This window comes from Melopsittacus undulatus, chromosome 7 (assembly GCF_012275295.1).
Source record: "Melopsittacus undulatus isolate bMelUnd1 chromosome 7, bMelUnd1.mat.Z, whole genome shotgun sequence".
NCBI lineage: Eukaryota > Metazoa > Chordata > Aves > Psittaciformes > Psittaculidae > Melopsittacus > Melopsittacus undulatus.
In genome coordinates this window covers 49948174-49970891 of record NC_047533.1, presented here as the reverse complement: position 1 = coordinate 49970891, position 22718 = coordinate 49948174, and the positions used below count along the sequence as shown (strand labels likewise).

Here is a 22718-nt window from a genome sequence, read left to right as displayed (position 1 = left end):
TGACCTACTGCAGTATAGGGCCTCATTGTGATAGACCCAGGGCAGGTACATGCAAGGTTACTGCATTATTAACTGCCTAATTATACAAATCATACAAAAGAATGGGTGAGATCTCTGCTGGTTTAGCGTTTCTGATGTTGTAAGGGAATTCTCTATTTGTAGATACAGTCCTCAGATACCTCCCCCTCCTTATCCCTCGCCTCAGACTCTGAAAGCATAGATCAGCTATTTGTCTCTGCACAGTGGCTGGCAGCCTTTGAAAATGCATTGATATTTTCAAGACAAGGCGAGACAGCTGTTGTGCTGATGGTGCATGAAGGGTGTTCTCCCACATTTCTGCCTTGGCATTCTATTTCAGTTGTAAGTGTGCATCAGGTGAGGCCTTCGTGATGTGCCTTGACTCTTAGTGCTTTCTGGGGTGAGAAGTGTAATCACAGATACTGTGGCCTTTGCAATGTGACCTGGTACTGACTCAGTGCCTCCACTCTGGTCCTTTGAAACCCCAAGGTGGAGTGGCTGAAGAATGAAGAGGTGATTGATCCTGTGGAAGACCGAAATTTTTACATCACCATTGATCACAACCTGATCATCAAGCAAGCCCGGCTTTCTGACACTGCCAATTACACTTGCGTTGCCAAAAACATTGTGGCCAAAAGGAAAAGCACCACAGCAACTGTGATCGTCTATGGTAAGTGATGCCTTGTCCCACTGCACGTGGATGGATGTGCTCTCAAAGTCAAAGGTGGGGAAGGAAGGGGATGCAGAACGTCTGGGTGCAGCTCCTGCTGTGGTCAGTGTTAAGCCTGTGCTGCCTGTTGACTTGCACCCACATGCAGAGACAGCAGTCAAGGTTTATTACTGAAAACATGCAGAAGTGTCTAATGATTTGGCTTATTGGTGACAGACAGTGGCATTAAAGGAGGAACAGCCATCTACACAAACAGCCAATCCTCACTGAAGAGAAGGCACTTGCTCCCCTTGCCATAATGCAACACATGTCAGATGGATGCAGCAAGGAGCCATTAGGGCACTTCCTCCAGCATGGGCGTCCAAGGCATTGCTTTCTGCCAACACATTTCATGTTCTTAGTGATGCTTTTCATAAACAGGAGTAAAACAGAAAGGAATTTTACCCCTGCATCAGAGTATGTTTTGGTACTAGACACCAAAAATAAGTTTAGTTAATGAGATATAAGTAGATGGAAGATTCTGGTGAGCTCTGACACTCTTACCAACATTTGGAAGCACAAAATAGCAAAGCAGTCTGGGACTGCAGCTTATAGGCAGCAGTCAACACAACCTAGTTTAAATTAAACATCATGGGAATAGAAAGCATGGGATAACATTCTTCTGTGTCTGCATCCATGGTCATGGTATAATACTGAGGCTGACCATTCTTTGGCTGTGGAGGGGCTAGATGACATGCCCTTCTGGGGACTCTTCCAGCCTGTGTTTCACTGCAGCTCTGCCCTATTAGTCCAACAGACTTTGCCCCTGCAGAGTTACTGCCCCGATGCATCCCAGGCAAGGGGTATCCACCAAAACAAAACCCTGCTCCAATGATGTGCCAGCTGACTGTCCTGGTGTTCTTTGCAATCAGCTTAATTATAGGATAGACAAGTAGGAAAAAAAATCCCTATGATTATCCCTAATATTCATTTCATATTCAGGGTAGCAGTTAGATTTAATTGTAAGCAGTTGCTTCCCTGAAGTTACAATGAGGGCCTTTTAGCTCAGTTTTTATAGAAAACTGACTGAATTGAGTTGATTAGCAGTGTTTGTGATATTGAGGGGTGGACCATGCAAGAGCGCTGTGTTTTGTAACTGCAATGAATGCATAAGATGTAGGCAACTCTTCCTCATACATATACAGCAGGTTATTCAACAGTACTGTCAAGAGACATATGCAGGAGTGCAGCCATATTTATGGGTTTTGCTACCAGAGGTGCCTAAGGGTTGTGTCATATCACAAACATTTGGGTTTAGGGAAAGCAGTTAGTATGTTATCCATACCCTGGTGATGACATTATTACACAGAGCAGCACAGCTCCTTCTTCATCCATCTATCTCAGAAGCTGAGGTAGATGAAAAAGAGTCAGCACGAATGTATTCCCAGATACATATCTTCCCAAAGAGATTCATATTTTCCCAAAGTCCAATAAGGAAAATGCCTTTAAGTGTGAGATCATTCTGATCAGCTTAAATATCTATTATGGAAGTGCTGTCACATTTACATGCAGCAGCTATGTCCACAGAGGGGTGAGTGAAGTAGTCCTTGCATCCTGAAATTCCCTTTTGGAAAGAAAGGGAAAGAAAATTATCTATTTCTAATCAAAGCACAGAGGTCTTTCAGCATGCATAGGTGATTGGTGCATCAAAGAACAACCTGGAGTGTAGGTTATCTTCATTTGGAAAATGATGCAGCTTTCACAGCACAGGTTTCTGGCTAGCAGAGCTGTGAGTGCTCTCTGAACCTGCAGGAATTTTGGCTGTACACATGCTACCAGGTGCTTAATGCTTGGTCAGCTTTTTTTTAGGAGAAGGCAGGTCACCTGCCAGCCCTAATAGTCATCAAATGGTGTTTTTCATTCAGCATCAGCATATCTTCAACTGTGCAATGACTTCTGGCATGTTGTGCATTTGATACATTGGAGACGTGGGTTTGCGTCACTTCAGGATTGCTTCTCATGCTCTTCCCAGCCATCAGTTGTGACTGCTGTTGGAGGCAGCATGACACAGAGCCAGAGATACCTTTGGCCTGACAGGATGGCTTTCTTACATGATCATACTCTCTCTGTCTTGCTTTTCAGTCAATGGAGGCTGGTCTACCTGGACTGAGTGGTCAGTATGTAACAGCCGATGTGGGAGAGGCTTTCAGAAGCGTACGAGGACCTGCACCAATCCTGCCCCACTCAACGGTGGTGCCTTCTGCGAGGGACAAAGTGTTCAGAAAATAGCTTGCACCACTCTCTGCCCAGGTTCAGTATGAAGAGTACACAGCCTAGATGATTAGTTTGCCTGTCACCAGTCATTTGAGGAGAACACTATTAGTTACAAAAGCCTCCTTCTCTTTATTAATAAATCCAACATTTCAGTGAATGAATATGAAAGTGTATTATGCAAGTAGATAAAATAGTGATCACATTAGATCAAGCAGCAAGGGATTCAGCCCTGCTTTTGCAGGCAGCTTGCTCCGGTGTCTCAGCCCTGGTAATTCAGGGGATTTGGGGAACATTCAGAGCTTCAAATTGTAGGAGATAAAGGTTAAAAGCTCTGGAAGAGGACTGGAATTTGAATATAGAAAGCAACTGTGGTGTAAATATATTTGCAATGTCCAGTCCAGCTGTCACAGCAAGTGAAGCATCTGGGGCATGGATGTTAAATTTGAGGCACATGCTTACCTGAGTTCAAATGCAGAAGTTTTTAGACTGGAAATAGATATGTATCCATATCTTTAAAAGGTATTTCAATTTCTGAAAAATGTGAAATTGTTTCAGGACATGCAAGGTACTTGTTAGCTCTTCAGTGACAAAGTTCTGCCATCTGTCCTATTGCACAGGGCTTTCCTACCTCTGCAGTGCCACTCAGATCAATGGCAGTAAGGTAGTCTTCAGCTTGTGAAGCTTAGCTATCCAACTCTAGGTCTTAGTGATGGGTGGAACTTGAAGAGCTGAAATTTAATCTCTATTCACTATTCCAAATGACAGACTGGAACAACTTCATAGATTATTCATTGGATGTTCAGTTTCATGCTTTTGAAAATCATTTGTTGGATTTTAAAAGGCACTAAACACGTTCCTGATTTTGCTCATGTGAAGTAGATCAGTGCCTCTAGGTATTTCACTTAATGGAAAATACTAAACATTATGTATCTTCCTACTAAAGAATTTCTGGCTAAGCTTAACTTTAACCTCTGTGTTGAGGAATGCAAAACCAAAATTAAAATCAGAGACTGTCAACTTGTTGCTTATCTTTGATACACTTTGAGCACAGATAAACTGCTGACAAGTTTATTAAAAAGGGAAGAAAGAGCAGAAATGAGGCTGGGGCAGAGAAAAAAAGAGAGAGAGAGTGAACATGTATTTGTGGGCTAGAAATAGAACTTTAGGAAGAGCAGACTGACTGTTTTTAAGAAGAGCAGACCGATGATCCTTCTGCCTTTCAGGGAATGGCCCATGGCTGCAGGCTTGCTTGTGCTGATACATGCATTGTTTGTGCTTGGTCTTACTTTATGTACCCCCTAACAAGTCATGTCACTTTCTTATTGCAGTGGATGGCAAGTGGACATCATGGAGCAAGTGGTCCACCTGTGGCACAGAGTGCACCCACTGGCGCCGGAGGGAGTGCACAGCCCCGGCACCCAAGAACGGGGGGAAAGACTGTGAGGGGCTGGTGCTACAGTCCAAGAACTGCACCAACGGGCTTTGCATGCAGGGTAAGTGCTGCTGTGGTGCGTCTGGGGTCTGGGGTGTATGTGGCCACAGAAAAAATCTGCAATAGCCACAGGTCGGCATCAATGACCTAAAGTCATGGAACCATTTGTAGAATGGAGAAATGAGTTAATCCAGTTCTCACCAGGCTGGACACCCCATTCTTCTTCCCTTAAGATGAATGTAATGCTCTCTGAGGTTTATGATGTTGAGCCATGAAGAATTAGAAAAGCTGGTAACAGGGTCCTCACCCCCCTGCCCTCCTCATCAAACATCCCTCCTCTCTAATACTAACTCAGCATCTGTCCACAGAAGATTGGCAGTGAATCTTACAGCAATACAAATGAAAAATAAAGGCTGTAGGGCAAAGCCAGCATTTTCAAAAAAGTAAACATGGCAAAGCAGATCAGAGTGTGGCTTCTTGCTGTCAGGAATGGTGTGTGCATGTATTTCTACAGATAATAGTTATGCCCCTTACTAAATTTCAGTTGCCCTGTAGTAGAAAGAGGTAACCTGTATCTGTGCAGTGCTTATGCAAACTTTATATATAGTTATCAGCATGCTGGAGCCTCATGGGGATCATCTCTGGCATTGAAATCTGTTCTGCCTGCACCTGTTCATGCCGTGGTCCTGTTTTTGTGGCTAATAAGAGCAAGTAAAGCAAAGCAGGCTTCAGTGGGATTCTGACATATGCTGATCAATAATTAGTCTTCTCTGCACCCCATCCCTTCCCAAAAATGAGGTCTTCTGTGTTCTGCTGGTGCATTGAATCTTCCTTTCACAGTTTGTTAGCACAATAACCTGGGTCAAATTCCTCATATAAACCTCTCTACTGTTGCTACGTCCTGTCTCTCAGCAGTACTTCCCTGATGAGCCTCAGTTCTCTGTTGCCCCAAGAGTTGTGGCTGAAACTATCGGATATCTCTTTGTCCTGGTCATACAATTCTTTGAGTTCTCTCGTGAAAAAGTAGTCAGGAATTTTTATTCTCTGAGGAGGGTTACTTCTAACTGAAATATTCACAATGACAGAAAAGCAACACTTCCAGCTAATAAATAGGTCTACTTGAATTAATGCCATGTAGGTGGCTACTGTGCTGGCAGCAATCTCTGAGCTACACTATGGCACAGCATGGTCTTTTCTCTGAGGTATTTACAAAAAGGGTTTCTTCAGTGTGGCTCACACAAACACTTTCATTACATCAAAAACTATTAGTCAATGTCAGGAGCCTATAAAGCTCTAATTCCTCGAAACGTTTGTTTTTGTGGGGAACACAGAAAGGTGAGATTTGGAGCTCTACTCTTTTTCTTTTCTAAAGGTAGGGAAAAAAAATCATCCACATCTTAGTGTATAACACCTTGGTGACTTTTTCATGGGGAAGCTAACGTACCCCTAACTCCCGCAGTGTGAATAAGTCGTTATGTTAAATTAGGAAGAAAAGATACATTTCCTCATCAGAAGAGCTCTTCACTATCAGATTATATTTAGACAGGTGTATGTCATCTTTGTGTATGTGCATAAGGAGAGCCATTTAAGCAGAAATCTTGTGGAATAGTAGATATAATGGTACGATAGAATAAAAGCCCTGTAGGGATCTCATTTATCTGTCGATGGTATATTGCATTTTATTTGTGAAAGTGGATGCTGAGTATAAAGCAGAGGTCTTTAGCAGGAGAGAGGGTGAGACTGTTGTGAATCCTATTCTGCTTCATATATATGTATATATAAAATACTAATAAAAAAAATACAGTCACATATTGACCTCCTTGGCTCCAGGGGCTGTGATAATCCTTCAGTGCTGGAATTTAATGGCAGTGTTTTAATGGTGTCTTTATACTTGTGGGGTTTCATATACCTCTAAAACTTACAATCCTGCTCCCTGATCCATCACTGCTAAGAAGATTGATTTGCTGTACTTGGTGGCAGTGTGCCTGCTGCTCACTCTATTCCTCCCTCTCTTTTTCTTTATTTCCCCTTCTCAGTTTATGCAAAACCAGTCCAAACACTTAACATTTTTGCCAGTGTGGATCTAGAGTCACAGAAGAGCTGAGATAGAAAGAAACAAAAGACTCTTTTCATTCCTAAAACACCATGCCTCTTTCCACATTATTTGAGGCTGGTGGGGACCGACTTAGAACTCGCATTTCTCCTAGCCTAGAGACCTGTGGATCCACAGCAGAATTTTTCCAATGCCTTTATGCCAGTGGGTCTATTATGGCACAGGTGGCATGGAGGGAGCTGCAGCCACCTTTCCTCTGTAGCCATAACCCTCTGGGAGCAGTGTTGGCCAGCTGCTTACCTGTGCTATAGCCAGATCCTGCTCCTAGGTGCCCTAGTGCTTCTTCCTTAGCATCAGCCTCTAGTGAGAGCTTGAAGGTTGACTTTAGCACCATGGGTGTAGTTGAGGTTAAAGAATTAAGAGACAGACCTACTTACAAGGAGTCACTAGGCTGTGGCTTTAACAAAAACTCACTTGTAAATATATATCTCATTATAGCTGTACATAAAAGATATCCTGGAAAATGTTGGATTGAATGAGTCTAATTTACAAGCCCTTTCTCTTCCAGTCTATTATTCACTTCAGTAGCATCAGCTGGATAAATCAATAAGCTCTTTCATCAGACTGCCCTGCTCAAGCAAAGAGCAGCAGTCTGCACCACTATCGATTTCTGTGGGGATAAAAACTGCGGAGCTTTCTCCATCCCTTGTAATTACAGTATTTTACACCCAAAGCTGCAGTTTGTGCTTACCACTAACTGGCATTTCTCGCGCAACTCTGCTGTCGCATTTATTCAGACTAATGATCTTGCTAGTACGCACATACACTCCCTTATCCAGTAGTTAGTATTTTTCTGTTAACATTAAAGGATGAGCAGTCATTAAACTAGAGAGCCTGCAGAGAGACAGCAGGCTGAATTGAGGAGGAAAAGCAGCTGCAGTGAAGATTCAGGACTGTCGTTGCTATTTTAAGTTTCCAAATGCACAATATTGCCCAGCAGGTCCCATTACAACAATTTCATAATTCCCATAATAGCATTAATATGATCTTCTGGAACAAAAATGTAGGTTTAAGAAGAATTGCCTGGTTACCACCCACACTTGTTGCATTATTGCCTCCATAGTTGCATTATTTCCCATTTGAAGTATGAGTATTGAGTGGTAAATACTTCAGAGCAAGGAACAACACTTTTAAAGGCAGGCACTGCATCTCACAGGGGATTACTATAAATTGAAACACCACAATTAGCCCCCCACTCATCCTGCCTAATGACTTTGATGGGTGTTCTGTGTGAGGACCAAAAAAGCAAAGCACTCCACTGCTGGCTCAAACTTCAGCACAAGTAGTTCCATTCACTAGATCAGAAACATACAAAGGGAACTGATTTTTTTGCTGGGGTCAGGGCTGGAATGACTGTGAGATCACGTGTGTGGTACCAAACACATGCTAAACTCTCTGGTGGGACAAATTTTGGTTTGCTTTATGTGTAAAATGGTGCTGGTAATGCAGAAGAGGCCGACAATCTGTGAAGAGAGTTAGCTGTGTTGCATGGTTACACTGAAGGCTTACTACATGAGTTAAGATGTGCAGCTGTCACGCTCAGAGCATCTTACCTGTGTCCTTTCAGTTGAGGATCTGAAGTGACAGTGTTCAGGTTGATATTGTCCCTGTCCTGAATAAATAAGTGCCTAAAATCTGTAGGCATGAGGCTGGTGCCTGTGCATGCCTGTAAAGCTGTTGGTCTTTTCTGAAACCATGTCAGGGTTGGCACTAACACAGTCAGAAGAAGACAGCTGGTGTCCCTTCTTCAGCTCAATCTTGGCTTTAGTAGATCATTGTGATAGAAGTGACAAATGCTCCATCCCTGGCAGTGTTCAAGGCCAGGCTGAATAGACTCTTGGGTGACATGGTCTAGTGTGAGGTGTCCCTATCCCTGTCAACGGGTTTGGAACTAGATGATCTTAAGGTCCTTTCCAACCCTAACTATTCTATGATTCTATGATTGTGGCTTTTCATAAAAGGCTGGCTAAGTTGTGCTTTCAATTTTTTCCGAAACAAAGGGCTAGGTATCTTACAATGGTAAGGTAGTACTGAAGTATGTGTTGTCACTTGAGGACTGTGGGTTATATAGTTACATAAAGGGTACTGTTGCTCTGTTTAGTAAAACCTGTTTATACAGTTTCACAATATGGAATAGAAAGCCAGTAGGTCCAAAATCAGATTTCCATTTGTGAATCATTTCCAAGTGTCATCACATCCAGCGTGGACTTTTCCTTTGTTACTTTGGATTTAAACAAATAAGTGTGAAAAAAATGAGACATGCTATTATCACTTAAAGGTTCAAAACATCTTTGCCCATCGTTAGAGACAGCACTCTGGGATCACTTTGGTGCTCTCCCTGCACGTAGCTTAACTCCTTGAAAATTCAAATAGAAGGTACATCACTTGAGGAAATGGCACCTATACTATGGTGAAGTTGTTATTATCAGACTAGTAATTCCATTCCTTATTAAAAAAAAAAAGGCTGTCTTTAATCAAGAGTGAGTTGATGTGAAACGATGACAGCAAATTATGTTTTCTGAGCACTTCGAAATCCTCATCTGAAAGGCTGTATGTTCATAAGTTTCCCATTTACAATGATAGCACCTAAGCAAGTGAAAAAGATGCTGTTTGTCCTGCTTGTGCATGAAATGGTTAACTGCTGCCCTTTTCCAGTCTCGTGCCTGTTTATACACAGGTCTTGAGTAGAAAGTAGGCTTAACCTGATACTAACATCTCTTCCTTCCCAAAACATACATATTCCTCACATGCCCTACTTCTTTAATGTGACATGCCAGAACCTCTGATGGAATAAGCATTCGTTTCCCTTTTTGGCTTGTTTTGAAAGCAGGTATTCAGGAAAGAATTACAGGGCAGAGCAGTTTGATGAGGACCCCTATTCCTCCAGAGCAGATTAGTGTGCAAAGAGCAGGGGAATGTTTCCAGACTCCAGGAGGTAAGCAAAGCTCTCTCAAGGGAGACTGCAACAGAAGCCTGTGTGTGCAAAGGAATTGAATACAACCTTTTATAAGAGCATGTGGGTCAATAGAGAACTTCTAATACATTCAGTCTGTTGGCACGATGATAATGCCACCTGGTCTGTTTTGCTGAGTCATTGCAGGGGGTGGTTCCTTCACTTGAAGAAGGTACCTCATCTGTTCCTAGAGGAAGTTTACTGTCATTCTGTTACTTCATATGAGAGATGTATAACTTTGTTTTCAACCCAACTACTAGGCAATGGTGTAGCAGCCAGGGGAGTTTGTGCACACATCTCAGAGTAATAACTCATCTTTATTTTTATCATAGTGACATGAGAAATCCCTGACTGAGAAGTGTCCACACTCTGGTGGGGCCTCTGCAACTGAGAGCTCTTGTCTAGAAAACCTACTGCTAGAAGGAGATAAAAGCATTCAGGGAAAATAGAACTACAGATCCACAAGCAGAACCCAGGACACTGAAGTTGCTGTGTCTTGCCCCAGTCAGTTCAGAAAGAGCCACCTCCACAATAACTCTAATGAAAGACAAGTACTTCAGGATCTCTAGGCTGTTTTCAAAAAACTCAACTAATCACAGAATATCATAGCCTGCAGAGAGCAGAAAAACTCCCAACCTTGTCCATGTATAATTTCCATTCCTCTTAATTCCCTTGTGTTTTTCTTTTATTCTTTCCTTATTCCTCTGCACATTAAAAAACCCCAAAGAGTTACTTGGATAGATGAAAGGAAAATTGAAATCTTATAATAAAGTCTAACTGATACATTAACTTCATTGTAGGAAAAAAAATTCAAACCAAAAAACCCAAACAGCGTACAGTGAAAATAATGAGTGCTTATATTTTCCTTATGATGTATGAAGGTGGTTATATTTTGTGCTTTTTGCTTTCCTGTCAGGGTGCCAGACAAAGCAGGTTATAGGAGCAGCCCAAGGCTCATCAGGCAGGCAAGTGACAGGTTCCAGAGTAAAACTCAGCACTCTCTATTTCTAAATCTGTGTTATACACAAAGGACTAACAAAAACATTGCCAGCACCCTTAAATAAAAAAAAAATCATGTTGAGGAAGGAAGTTTCTATAGTCTGAGAAAGAACACTGAGCTCATCGGGTTATTCTGGAGTCCCTGGGACTTTTGAGGTTATCAGCTGGGGAATTCAAGTTACCTTACCTGTGAGCTTACAGACCTGCCAAAGATTTTGATACCTGTCATTGAACATCCATATAGAGAACTTATGCTTTCCATGAGCCTTTTTTTCCAGCCTTTCTAACAGCTCCAATCCCTTCTTCTAGTTCCTCTTTCAGCTTGTCCCTTTGTTTATCTAGCTGTTTGCCATGTGTTCTCTCTTCTGTGCTGCCCCATGTTGTTATTTCAGCCCTATGACCTGTTTGCTCTTATCCCACTATAACTGCAAAACAGGACAAACCCCAGGAAGTCTACCTAACATTCAGTCATTGCAATCATGGAATTTGCAGATATACAATCTAGCAAATTGCAGTGCTAGATATGTGTTTGCTTTTGCCGTCAAGCATACATAACAAACGCAGTGTTAAACTTCTGTGCTTCTAAGACACTAAAGACTGAGGTAAGATTTAGGCAAAAGGTCGAAGTCCCTACCTGTAAAAGGTAGCATAATGTCAAATTTGCGTATTCTAATACACATCAAATTTTAGCAACAAGTTATCCTACTCTTCCATCTTCCCCTACCCCTATGTAGATGACATGCATGTTTAAAATCAAGCAAGACCTTTCTCAGGATGTTAACAAAATGTCAGGTATGTAATTTGAGATGAAACATAGTTGCAATCTTAATTATAGAATATCATAAGCTCAAGTTCAAGGACAGAACAAGAGAGACTCCACATTTAACCTACCCTGTTATGAAAGATCTGAGATAATACCGAAGTAAATAATCAGTCACAAAGCCTCAAGCTCCTTGTTTATTAGCTCACCCTCAGCATGCCAATAATTAGTCCTTTAGAAGGAAAATAAATTACTGTGCATCATCTCTGGGATGCCCTGTATCATATCTGCCCTTCAGCATCATTATGTAGACATGAAGGTCTTTCATTAGAATAGCAAATAGATGGGCACATTCTCTCTGAGATTTTTTTTGCAGCTCCAGGGAATTTGTTTGTTGTTGTTTTTAAAACTTCTAACCACACACAGTATAAAGTGTCACATCTTCATGTTTAGGTGCTAGAGTTCCTGGGAAATAGAAGAGGAAAGAAGCAATTAGTGGCAGTTATGATTCAAAGGTTATTGTTAATATTTCTCCTGGGGTAAATCTGCATTACTAACATGTTAAGTGAACACAAAGCCTTAGCACTAACCTGTCAGAATATGGGGCTTACTCTAAGGTTGCTCTTTTACTGTTAACTCTGCCCCCTTGTAGGAAAGGAAAGTAGTGGAAGGTTGTGCAGTCACAGTCTCTGGACAGTGGAACCTGAACAGAGCTATTTAAAAGTCTTGAATGTCAAATTAAGTCTCCTGAATTTCTTCTCCTATCCTGAGAATGTGTGACTGCTTGTCCATCACAGGGACTAGATGGGAATCTACAGCACTGCAATAAATCTGAATTAACATTTGGAAAGCCCTTGAAAGTGTTTTTTGAAAGGGTCTTTTGAAGTCGTTGAGCCTGTGCACACTGTATTGATCATCTAGGGTTTCCTTTAAGATAATGAAGAAACTCGGCAAGCTGTTGATAGCTTTAGGATTGCTGAGAAGTAATGGCGAACTGGGTAAGGCAAAGGAGGCAGAAGATGGAAGCAGGACTGGTAATGCAAGATTCCTGCTACAGCATGGCAGTGCAGACACTGTAGAGGCATGTGCCTTTTTTCTTCTTTGTCTCCAAAATGTCTCTTTTTAATGGAATTCAGAATTTAGAATTGCTGGGTATCTCTTCTCAGGAGTGCAGAGTTTTACAGATCTGAAATTGGGCTGACTTTGAATTGAGAATGGCATTTTACAGGAAAAAGGAGGAAAGCTGAATATCAATAGCCTGGAGTTTGGAAACAGCCATATATACCTTATTTATTTTCCCATTGAGATCTGGTAAACTAAAAAATCAACAAAATCAGACCAAATAAATAAAAATCATTAGGGTTTTTAATCCAATTTTAATCAAACATTTTTAGGGCAAGTTACAAGACTGAGGCCAAGTATAGCCAAAACCCAAAGATTTTAAATGAAATTCTGAGCCATTGGGGCTGGGGAAAAGAGGAAGATAACTTAATAAATGCCAGAAGAAGACCTTATAGCATTTAAGAACTGCTTCCTTCAGATTTTAGGCATCTGCATGTGAGGATTAGTCTGTGTTCATCTGTCCATCCTAGTTTTGTGGTTCACAGCCTTTTGCCAGCAATAGCTTATTCCTTCTTCAGTGTCAATACAACAATGGATAAAGCCATCAAAGCAGAGAAAGGCAGATAGCAGTTAAGTACAGTTTAAGGGCATTGACTTTGGAGCCAAAAGGGGGGAAAGTGCTTTTACAATATATTATGCTTAACCTGTTGAGTTCATTGCAACAGGATGTTATTGAGACATGGCATGTGGCTAGGCTTTCAACAGGGCCACATAATTACATGACCTTAGCTCCTTTTGGAACTGCTACTTAGAGGATAAAGAGCATTTATAGATTAGAAGCAAGTGGTGCCAGATTAAACTGTGATGCATTAAAGAAGCAAGCAGTTACGGCATGCTTTATACAATCTTCACTTTATTAAATGAAAGTGTATGTCTCCAACTCTCACTGACCTTGAAATAATCTCAAAACATGTAACATTAGCTGTGACCTCAGCAGCTAATGGTATAAAGCAATTTCTTTGCAGGATAATTGTAAATATTTTTATAAATACCAACCAAACTGTATGAGCCCCATAAGTGCCTAGAAAGATCACCTTCAGCAACTCTACAATTTTACCTAGTTACTGGCTGGGAAGCGGGAAAGTAGCTTGGGGAAATACAAATGGAAAACTGGGAATTCTTCTTTCTCTCTTATGTGATTTCTTTTTTTTGCAAGCATTTTGAAAATGTTTTGCAAATATTTTCATAATCTGATCAATTCACCCTGAAATTTATATCCATTAATATAAATTCATTATGCCAAGACAGGTAGCAAATTCCCCAAAAGGGGAGCCAGTTACAAAGTGCCTTCTACATGGAGCCGTGACCTAATGTTTTGTATCACAGGGATAAATGTGTTTAAAATATGCCAGTTAGCAGGCCAAGGTAGTATTCCCATGGCTTTCTAGGTAAAATCAAGCACAGGATTTCAGGATGCTCATAGTCATGATACTGAGTTTCCAGTCTGAACAATGTGTGTGTGTGTGTATATGTGCTCATGGATATTCTCAGGGGTAGGTTCTCCCCCAGAAGAATAGAAGAGCTTAGAAAAGTTGTTTTGATGACATGTTTGGTGGCACTCTCTTTCAATTTCAGTCCCAAGAGGGTCAGTGCCATAATCTCTGCATAATTACCTTTCATAGGTCTAAGATTCTCTATTCCCAAATGTTTAATTTTCCCCAAATTGGCAGAAGGTTCATCTGCTTCTCCCAAGGAAAATTGCAGCAGATGAATTCATGCTGTAAAAAGGGTCACCCTGCCTATTTGTCAGAGCTACCCTCCTCAGGCAGATGATCCCATACATGCAGATATGCTGAAGGCCATTCAGCCACACAGACCCACCGTTGTGTCTCCTGTGGCCTCTGGCACAAATGTGTTTCCAGAAGGTCAGAGCAAGACATAAGGGACCAGAATGCTCAGGCTAGACTTCCAATGTTTGGGGATCATCTGCCTTCACAAACTGCACCAAAATAATTAAATGAGCTTCAAAATCTATTTAGTTAAATGGTCACAGTTCCCGAAATCACTGCAAGTGTGACTGATGCTGAAATTGAGTTAAACTAAATTGATAAAAAGCTTTGTGAAGTCTTTTCTATATAACAGTGTTGGATTGGTTTATCTTTCCAGTACAATCTGACATATTCACCTTTCTCCACATTCCCTTGTGGTTTAAATCATTATAAAGGTGCTTAAATTGCTCTTCACATCCTTTAAAGAAAGAGAATAGGCAATGCCTGTGTAATGCACCTTTATAATGATACATTCTGCATTTGTACAAAAGACTTGTGTGAGTGTGATTATGTTAGTTAAAAAAGCCCACCGTTAATACTTAATAGAAGCACTTCCAGAGGGACAAAAAATTGTATTTACAAGCCTAAATTGGAATATAAAGTAGAATGCATGGAGAAACAGCAACTTAATTAAAGCCTTTTTAATGAATGCATTTTACTGTGCAATTACAGTGGTACAATTCCTGTAGGTTAACTCAAGCCTCCCACTGATTCTCTACGTATCACAGAGGGTGAGGTACCTGTAAAATGAGGGAAACAAATACCCACTGTTGGTAGGCCTCTAAGAGCCTCAAACGGGAGGGACTCTGGAAGTGGGAAGTATGATTATTACTATTTTACTCATCCAGCAGTAAGTTTCACAACAAAACATCAAAGCCCCTTTGAAAATGTACATTTCCCAAGAAGTTGTAGGAGGAAGCTTAAATTACTTTTCTCCAAAGCAAGCAGCTCACTGTGAAACCAGCTGCTCTGAGTGGGAGTCAGCAGCCTCAGCAGCCTTCCATAGAGTAAAACCCACCAGCACCTTTCTAAATTCACCCTCGTTAAAATTCTGATGATCCTGTTAGAAGTCCCTCAGGTACTTGCCAAGCAGTGCTGTTCATACAAGGAGAAAAAAAAAAATAAACCCACAAGGAAAAGTCTCTTTTCACTGCAGTTACACTGAACAGAAGAGGGAAATCATTCTTAATTATTTCAGTTATTAATCCCAGCAGGTTTTGCATCATTGCACGGACTTTTTACAAGGGCATGTAGTGATAGGACAAGAAGGAATAATTTTCATCTGAAAGAGGGTAGATTTAGATTAGATATTACAAAGTTCTTTACTGTGAGGCTTGTGAGACACTGGAACAGGATATCCAGAGCTGTGGCTGTCCTACCCATTGTAGTTGAAAAGGGCTTGAGCAACCTGGGTCTAGTGGAAGGTGTCCCTGCCCATGGCAGGGTGTTGGAACTGCGTGATCTTTAGGGTCCCTTCCAACCCAAATCATTATGTGATTCTACTTCCTGCCCAGCCACTACCATCACCTGTACATCTTGCACGCCCATGACTCAAACACAAGCCATCTCACTCAGCAGCCTTTAACTCTTCCACCTTGGCCACACCTTCCTTCTATGTAAAAAAAAACAAAACCATTTTTCAGGCTGAAAATGTGTCCTTGCAGACACTTGTGCATTCCAAGCAATGTTTGCACAGAAAGAGCTGGAATTGGGTGCCTGGTTCAGTTTGCAGCACACAGAGGAGACTAAAATCAAGCACACTTCACTAAACATTTGGGTTTGTGAGGCTAATGGAAGTAGTGAGCAGTATCCTTGCCTCTTCCTCTCATTTTAATAGATGTGCCTTTGAATACGTATACAAAACCTTTCTGTTGAAGAAATTGGTGACTCTTATGTAGCTGCAAGGATACTCTCTGAAGATATCAGTAGGAGAATCTATGCAAACTTGTGAGACACAAGTGAATGTTTGCAACAAACAGGGTCTATGAAGAGGTTGCAATGAGGTAAATTTCTAGTAGAGTATTTGAGGACCACATGTATTTACTTTGCTGAAAATATTTGACTTTGGAATAGCATCTTCCTGGGAGAAAAGAATGTTTTCAGTAACATCACAGCTAATCCAGGTGGTGCTATCCATTGTGCCTGTTGAGCGACAATTGATAGGTCACTTCAGATGTGACAGGAATAACACACAACTTTGAATGTAAAACTTGTCAGCTGCAATGCAACCTAAGGAGAGAGGAATAGCCTTCCTAGCTCTGCATGGGTGAGGTCAAGCTCCATGGGTGATGCAGAGCCAGGGGATGCATACTACCTGATGCAAGGTCACCTGAGAATGTGCTGGGACACATGAAGTGCAAGGAGATATCCTCAGTTTTCCCAGTGGATTTAAGTATGAAGCAAAAAGGCATTTGGAGATGCAGCCTGCCTAAATTCTACCTGGTCCTTGTGCCTTGTATTTCCTGCTGCCTGCATCTTGGTCTCCAGAGGCATCTTGCCTAAGGAAATATTGGGCATAAGGCTATAGCTGGAATTTAGGTTGACTAAATATGGGCCTTAGCATTCATCTGGGGAGCAAGTGGGGAGTAACTAGGGTAGTGTAAATTCATGCCCAGACTTGATGAGCACTCACTTGAGCCCTCAGAAGTTGCTTACCTGACTTTTTATGTCACATACCAGTAGTACACTAGTAGAAGTAGGAAGCAGTGATTAAGAAAGATTGAGTATGCATGCTGAGAGTACACATAGGTGAACTTGCCTCAGGGAACCAAATAAATGAATGTAAGAATATAATATTTCTAAAAGCAATTGTAAGGCTGGAATCATTGCTGTGAAATAAAAGTTTTAAATAGATATTGCAAGCAATATAGTCTGTCCCATGGTACCTCAGAAAAAACATCATAATCAAAAAGTAGCTCTTCTTGCTCTGGTATTTCAGTGAAAGTAGCATTTACACAAGAGTTAATATCTAGAAATTTCGGCAGAGGGGTGTTTGTACCTGTGACTGGGATAGACTATGTCTTCATTAGCAAGCAGTGCTGCCAAGCAGGAAGAGATATGTAAAACACAACAGATGCTGAGCACCCAAACTCAGCATTTCTGGGAGCTGGGGATTATTACTCTGGCCTGTCTGTAATGTGGTCCTGTGCATTACGCACACACCAGGAGTGCATTTTCCAGTTTTGTTTCACCTGCAGGGAGTCCCTGGCTGTGCAGCCTCCTCACAGTGTGATCCAAGGGGAGGGGGTGAAGTTCCCTTCAAAAGCACTGAAGGGAAGGTGATGGAGGAGAAGTACCTTCTGTTTTACACCAACTCTAATCCCGTCCCTGACAGCAACTCCTCTGCTTACTTTGAATTTGTCATTTACCTTTCCAGCAGGATGGGACTGGGGGCATTTTATTCTTTCCCTGTATGAATGGAAAGCAGCTGGGAGATGTTTTGTGAGTTCACACTAAGCAGCTCCAGTGTGCCATGTGGTAGGAGCTGCAGAAAGAAAAGACAAAAGAAACGATCTCTCTTATTTGTCCTTTCCGAACTACAGCTGTAAATTGCATTATGATTTTGTCAATGTATGGTGCTTGCAAAGATTTCAAATAAATAATGCTATAACCCCAGAGGCCTTATTGATTTTGTAATAATTTTGAAGAGAAGCCACTCAGTTTCCTGTTTGCTGACAAATTCTTCACTCCCTGAGGAATTCCTATTGAACATGTATTAAAAAAAAGGATAAAATAATTCCAAAGAAATACAGAGGGAGGACTTTGCGTATGAATTCTGCTCAGTGAATGGGTGCTTAACCTCTGACCAGTGACGACAGGTCTCCTTTAGCTCTATTAGATCAACAACAAACTACTGTAATTTAATAAGAAAACTGTTTAGAGCCTTACCGAACATTTCCTCGGAATTAAAGCATATGGCAGGGATAGGGAGAAAAGACTTTCCATATGCTAATGACCCTTGATGTCTGAAATAAATTAGATCCATTAGAGTTTATGCTCAATAAAAGAAAGACTTTAAGCACTCCAAAGTTAGTGACTCGAGACCGATTTTGGCTTAGAAATTCAATCTGCCTGCTTATTAATTCTTAGTAAGGTTTTGGAGGAGACAGGGGATGCAAAATCATAATTCTGTGCTATATCAGAATTTTAAAGTGCCATTAGTTTCTTTTATTTTTTTTTTTTTTTGCTTTTTTTAATTAAAACTTTTTTTCATGCATCCCTTTTTTGTTCTCATTGATTTGATTTTGTTCCCATTTTTTGTTTAATTTCTTTCTTTTTAAGGTTTCATTTATCCTATTTCAACTGAACAGAGAACCCAGAATGAATATGGATTTTCTTGTAAGTTTAATGTTTGATTTTACATTTCTGGATGCTAATTTGATGCTGTTCCTTGGGTCAAGCTTTACTGTTACGCCAGCTCTGTATACCTAGGCAAAGGAGGAACCTGTTCATCAGAGTAAGTGCATGCTGCTTGCTTGACAGCAGTCGCAGTGTTTCACTGTCAGCAGGCTGATACAGAATGGCAACAGCCCTCATGTGCGAGGAAAATGGGTGAAAATGCTGCCTCAGAGCCAGAAACTGGAGAGAATGAACCCTCTTCTCATTAAAATTTCCTTAGCAAATGAAAGAAGTGTGGTGGAGGGATAACTTTATTTGAGCTAGAATTCAGAGATCTACTTCCTGAGCTGCTGGGGGAAAAAAGTGTGATGTTTTGAGGCTGGTACATGGAAGGTTTGATAGCCAGGAGCTTAAGGAGATTGATCAGTCCCTTTCAACATCTGCCAGCTCTCACCTCTGCAGCTGGAGGGTGTCTTGGCTTAAATGGCTAAAAGGCAGGGAGCAAAAAAAAAGAGAATAAAAATGATTTCACATGTTTCAAACTAAGAAAAATGGGATACTGGAAAAGTCTGATTTGTTTTTGCACTTTCTTTTTTCATTACGCTATTTCTAAAACTGGGATTCCTCACTGTATAGAAACACATGAAATTTTGATCACATATTCAGATCTTTTGGAAAAAAAAAAATGACTGGTGGATAATGATGCTAGAGATTAGCCTGGAATTAGTGCTGAAGATACCTTATAAGCAGCTAGTAGAAATATCATAGCCATTTTCTTACAAGACAGCCGTAATATATCTTGGTTCCTTTTGGTAAATTACCACATTATTTCTTGTACTTGCTTCAGCTTTTATCCAAATACATATGCCTTAATACCAGTGATGAGAATTCAGTGTTTGATCTTCTGCTTTATTAGATTATTTTTTTTAATGGAAATAGATGGAAAGGAAAAATGGCTTGATGCATGATAGTTAAAAAAAAGCAAACTCACAAATACATCCCAATATTCCAGGCATTCAATAGAAAATAGATTTTGGAGGGTTTTTTACTTTTTTTTTATTAATTAGAGTTCTGAAGTTAAAAAACCCACAATATGGCTTTTGTGATTAGATGAGCCACTAAATACCAATATTATGACACTACATCACTAAGATACACTGTTTTATTTCATAGGGTGGATTTACTTCAAGAGACTGAGTATATAGCATGTTATAGTTAGTATTCCACAGCCTGGGTACTAGATAAATGAACAAGTAGATAGGGAATGAGTTAGAACACAAGTTAGAAAGAAATCAAAGATCATTTTCCATCAAAAGGGCATAGACTTGTTATATAGCTTTGGAAATGGATTTTAAATTAACCTATAAAAAGGGTAGTAAATATGTGCAGGAAACGAGAATAGTAAGAATCTGTTTTCTTGAAAGTGCCTGTGAAGAACACTTTTCTTCAAGGTTCCTGGCCTCTCTCTCTCTCTAGCTGCTCCTGACTCAGATGATGTTGCTCTCTACGTTGGGATCGTCATAGCTGTGATCGTGTGCCTGGCTATTTCCGTGGTCGTGGCCCTGTTTGTCTATCGCAAGAACCACCGTGACTTTGAGTCAGATATTATTGACTCCTCGGCGCTAAATGGGGGATTTCAGCCTGTTAATATCAAGGCTGCAAGGCAAGGTTAGTTGTCATTTCACTCTACTCCATGTTGACCAATTCGGGGAGATTGTATAAGATTATATTCTTTTGGGCTGCATGAATGTTACTGGCTGGATACTTGTTGGCATTTGTTAAAAGGGAGAAAGATCATATTCATTTGTTTCTGATAGTCAAATGCTCAAAACCCACATTGGCATTTTTCAGATGTGCTCAAGAGCATAAAGCAGAGGAATGTAGCTTCTGAAGAGAGCTTGAATGCAAGAGTGAAACACAGAGACATTTATGGAAACACAGGTCCAGCTGAAATTTAAATCAAAGTCTAACAGAAACAATGGAGGCAATATTAATCACAAGAGTGATATTATGGTACAGTAATTCTACTGCATCTTCCTCCATTTTATTTCACTAATAGCCATTTTTCCAGTGCCCTGTCTCCACAGGCATAAACAGTAGTCTGAGAAATACTGTACTTTCAATAGACAATGTAGAAGAAGTTGCAGTCGAACATAGTTTAATAATGAGCTTTTTTATCACTGGTGCATAACAGCTTGATTATTTCTACACTTCATTGGCCAGGGGAAAAAAAACAACAAACCTCTAAAGGTAGTACTGGCTTTTTCAAGACACATATTTTGGCTGAAGGGTTCCTCTTTTATCGCAGTATGTGTGCCAGAAGAATAAATCTAAGTAAGAGTTAAGATTACAAGAGGGCTTTCATGTAGATTAGCAGAAGTGTGATTTCCTTTATTGGAGGTACTTTTAAAACAAATCTTCAAAAAAGTGTGGTGCAGGTACTAATGCCCCACTGCAGGGAGCTGTGGGCACAATGACTTGATAGGTTTGTTCTGTCTTTTATTTTAGGAATGCTGTTGTTAGGCCAATTAGATAAATTGGTTAATGACTGTCACTTAGCATTTAGGGAGGAGGTATTAGGTAATTAAATGGTATCTACTGAGTAAGGAAAAGATCTTGCCCTGAAGCTAAACATGTCATACTTGAAATCTGAGTGCAGCCTAGCAAAATAATCCCAGTGAAAAATCCTGAGAGCAGAAATGTGCTGTAATTTTGTATGACAATTAGATTCTGTAGCAGCTGGGGCAATACAAGCCCTGGGAGTTTGCTGGAGAGATGCATGGAAAAGGAGATGAAGGTCAGTCTGGCAAGGACATTGCATATCTTAACCTTTGGTATGGAAGGCAAAATGCAGAATGTAAATCTGAATTGTTATCCAGAAGAAGGTTATTGGAATAAAGAAGTAATGGTGTTCTTTCTTCTCATCTCCAATGCAGACCTCCTGGCTGTGCCACCAGACCTCACTTCTGCTGCAGCCATGTACAGGGGTCCTGTTTATGCCTTGCATGATGTCTCTGACAAAATCCCAATGACCAATTCTCCAATCCTGGACCCTCTGCCCAACCTGAAGATCAAGGTTTATAACACCTCCGGTGCAGTCACCCCCCAGGATGACCTCTCTGACTTCTCCTCCAAGCTGTCCCCACAGATTACACAGTCACTGCTGGAGAATGAGACCCTGAACCTGAAGAACCAGAGCCTTGCTCGGCAGACTGACCCATCATGCACTGCATTTGGGACATTCAATTCCTTAGGAGGTCACCTAGTAATTCCCAATTCAGGTAAGTGCTAGTCATCGCAGGCTTAAATGTGTGGTTGTTTTGCAGTTTTGAGTTAGCTTGCTTGCAGGATAAAGCAAGGACCCTGCCTTTTCTTTGTTCAAAACAAACAGATGTTTTCTTCCTCTCCCTTTCAGGTTTACCAAGGTACTTCAAATATTCTTTTCCCAAGGTCCTGGCCACCTTTTAAACAGAATATTGCAGGGCTCTTAGCCACTTTATGAGACATGCAAGTCTTTAGAGCTTCCCTGTGTGAAGTGTGATTCAGCATCCTTGACCTTTTCCTTTCATGCAGCTCTAGAAAAGGGACTCCAAGCCAGAAAGGCTCAATCTTGTTATCACACATAAAAAGGAAAAAATAATTAAAAAACAAATTGGTTGTTCCACTTCCAATTCGTTTCAGACTATGTGGTATTGAAGGACACCAGAATACTAATATTTTGAAGGCTTTTTTCCTGCACACCTTACATACCCAAGAAAAATAAGGCCGAAGAGTGTCTCTTCTGTATTTCTCACCTTATTACATGTATTGTTGACTTCTTTTACTACTAGGAAAGAGAGGGACTGAGCATCAAGTGCCTTTTGATGTAATTGCAAAGTGCTGCTCAGTTTTTCTCTTGCAGTATGAGGCCAGACTGCTAGGCCCCCTTCATGCCACAAGGGCATCAGGAGGCAGGTTCAGAGCATCCAAGTAGTTCCTGGGCAGCCTTGGGAGAGCTCAGCTCTTGCAGCTGGATTTTTTGGGAGAGGCATACTGCTGTTTGGTTCCTAAATGAAGTGTTGAGAAAGTTCAGCACCTAGATGTTCCTAGATGTGGTTTGGCATACTAATGGGAAGCAACATTAACATCTGATGTGGGATTGAATCAAATGCATCAAACACTGGATGTGGGGGATTTCTCCTTTGCACCTTGTGGTCAGCTCTTGGCCATTTTACAGCACAGTGCCCTGACCAAAAAGAGGTGGCACATACCCTTGTAGCCACTCTCTCTGAGCTACTATGGAATAGTGGGC

General features: G+C 40.9%; 1 protein-coding gene across 1 annotated transcript in view; it reads left to right on the top strand.

Moving 5' to 3' along the window:
- The window catches only part of UNC5C (unc-5 netrin receptor C), a 247391-nt gene that overhangs the window by 202485 nt on the left and 22188 nt on the right, over window positions 1–22718 (top strand). The window contains exons 5-10 of the mRNA XM_031048503.2: window positions 508–688; window positions 2810–2977; window positions 4270–4434; window positions 18371–18427; window positions 19904–20095; window positions 21364–21708. Coding sequence (XP_030904363.2) covers window positions 508–688; window positions 2810–2977; window positions 4270–4434; window positions 18371–18427; window positions 19904–20095; window positions 21364–21708 — 1108 coding nt within the window. The remainder of the gene's footprint in view (window positions 1–507; window positions 689–2809; window positions 2978–4269; window positions 4435–18370; window positions 18428–19903; window positions 20096–21363; window positions 21709–22718) is intronic.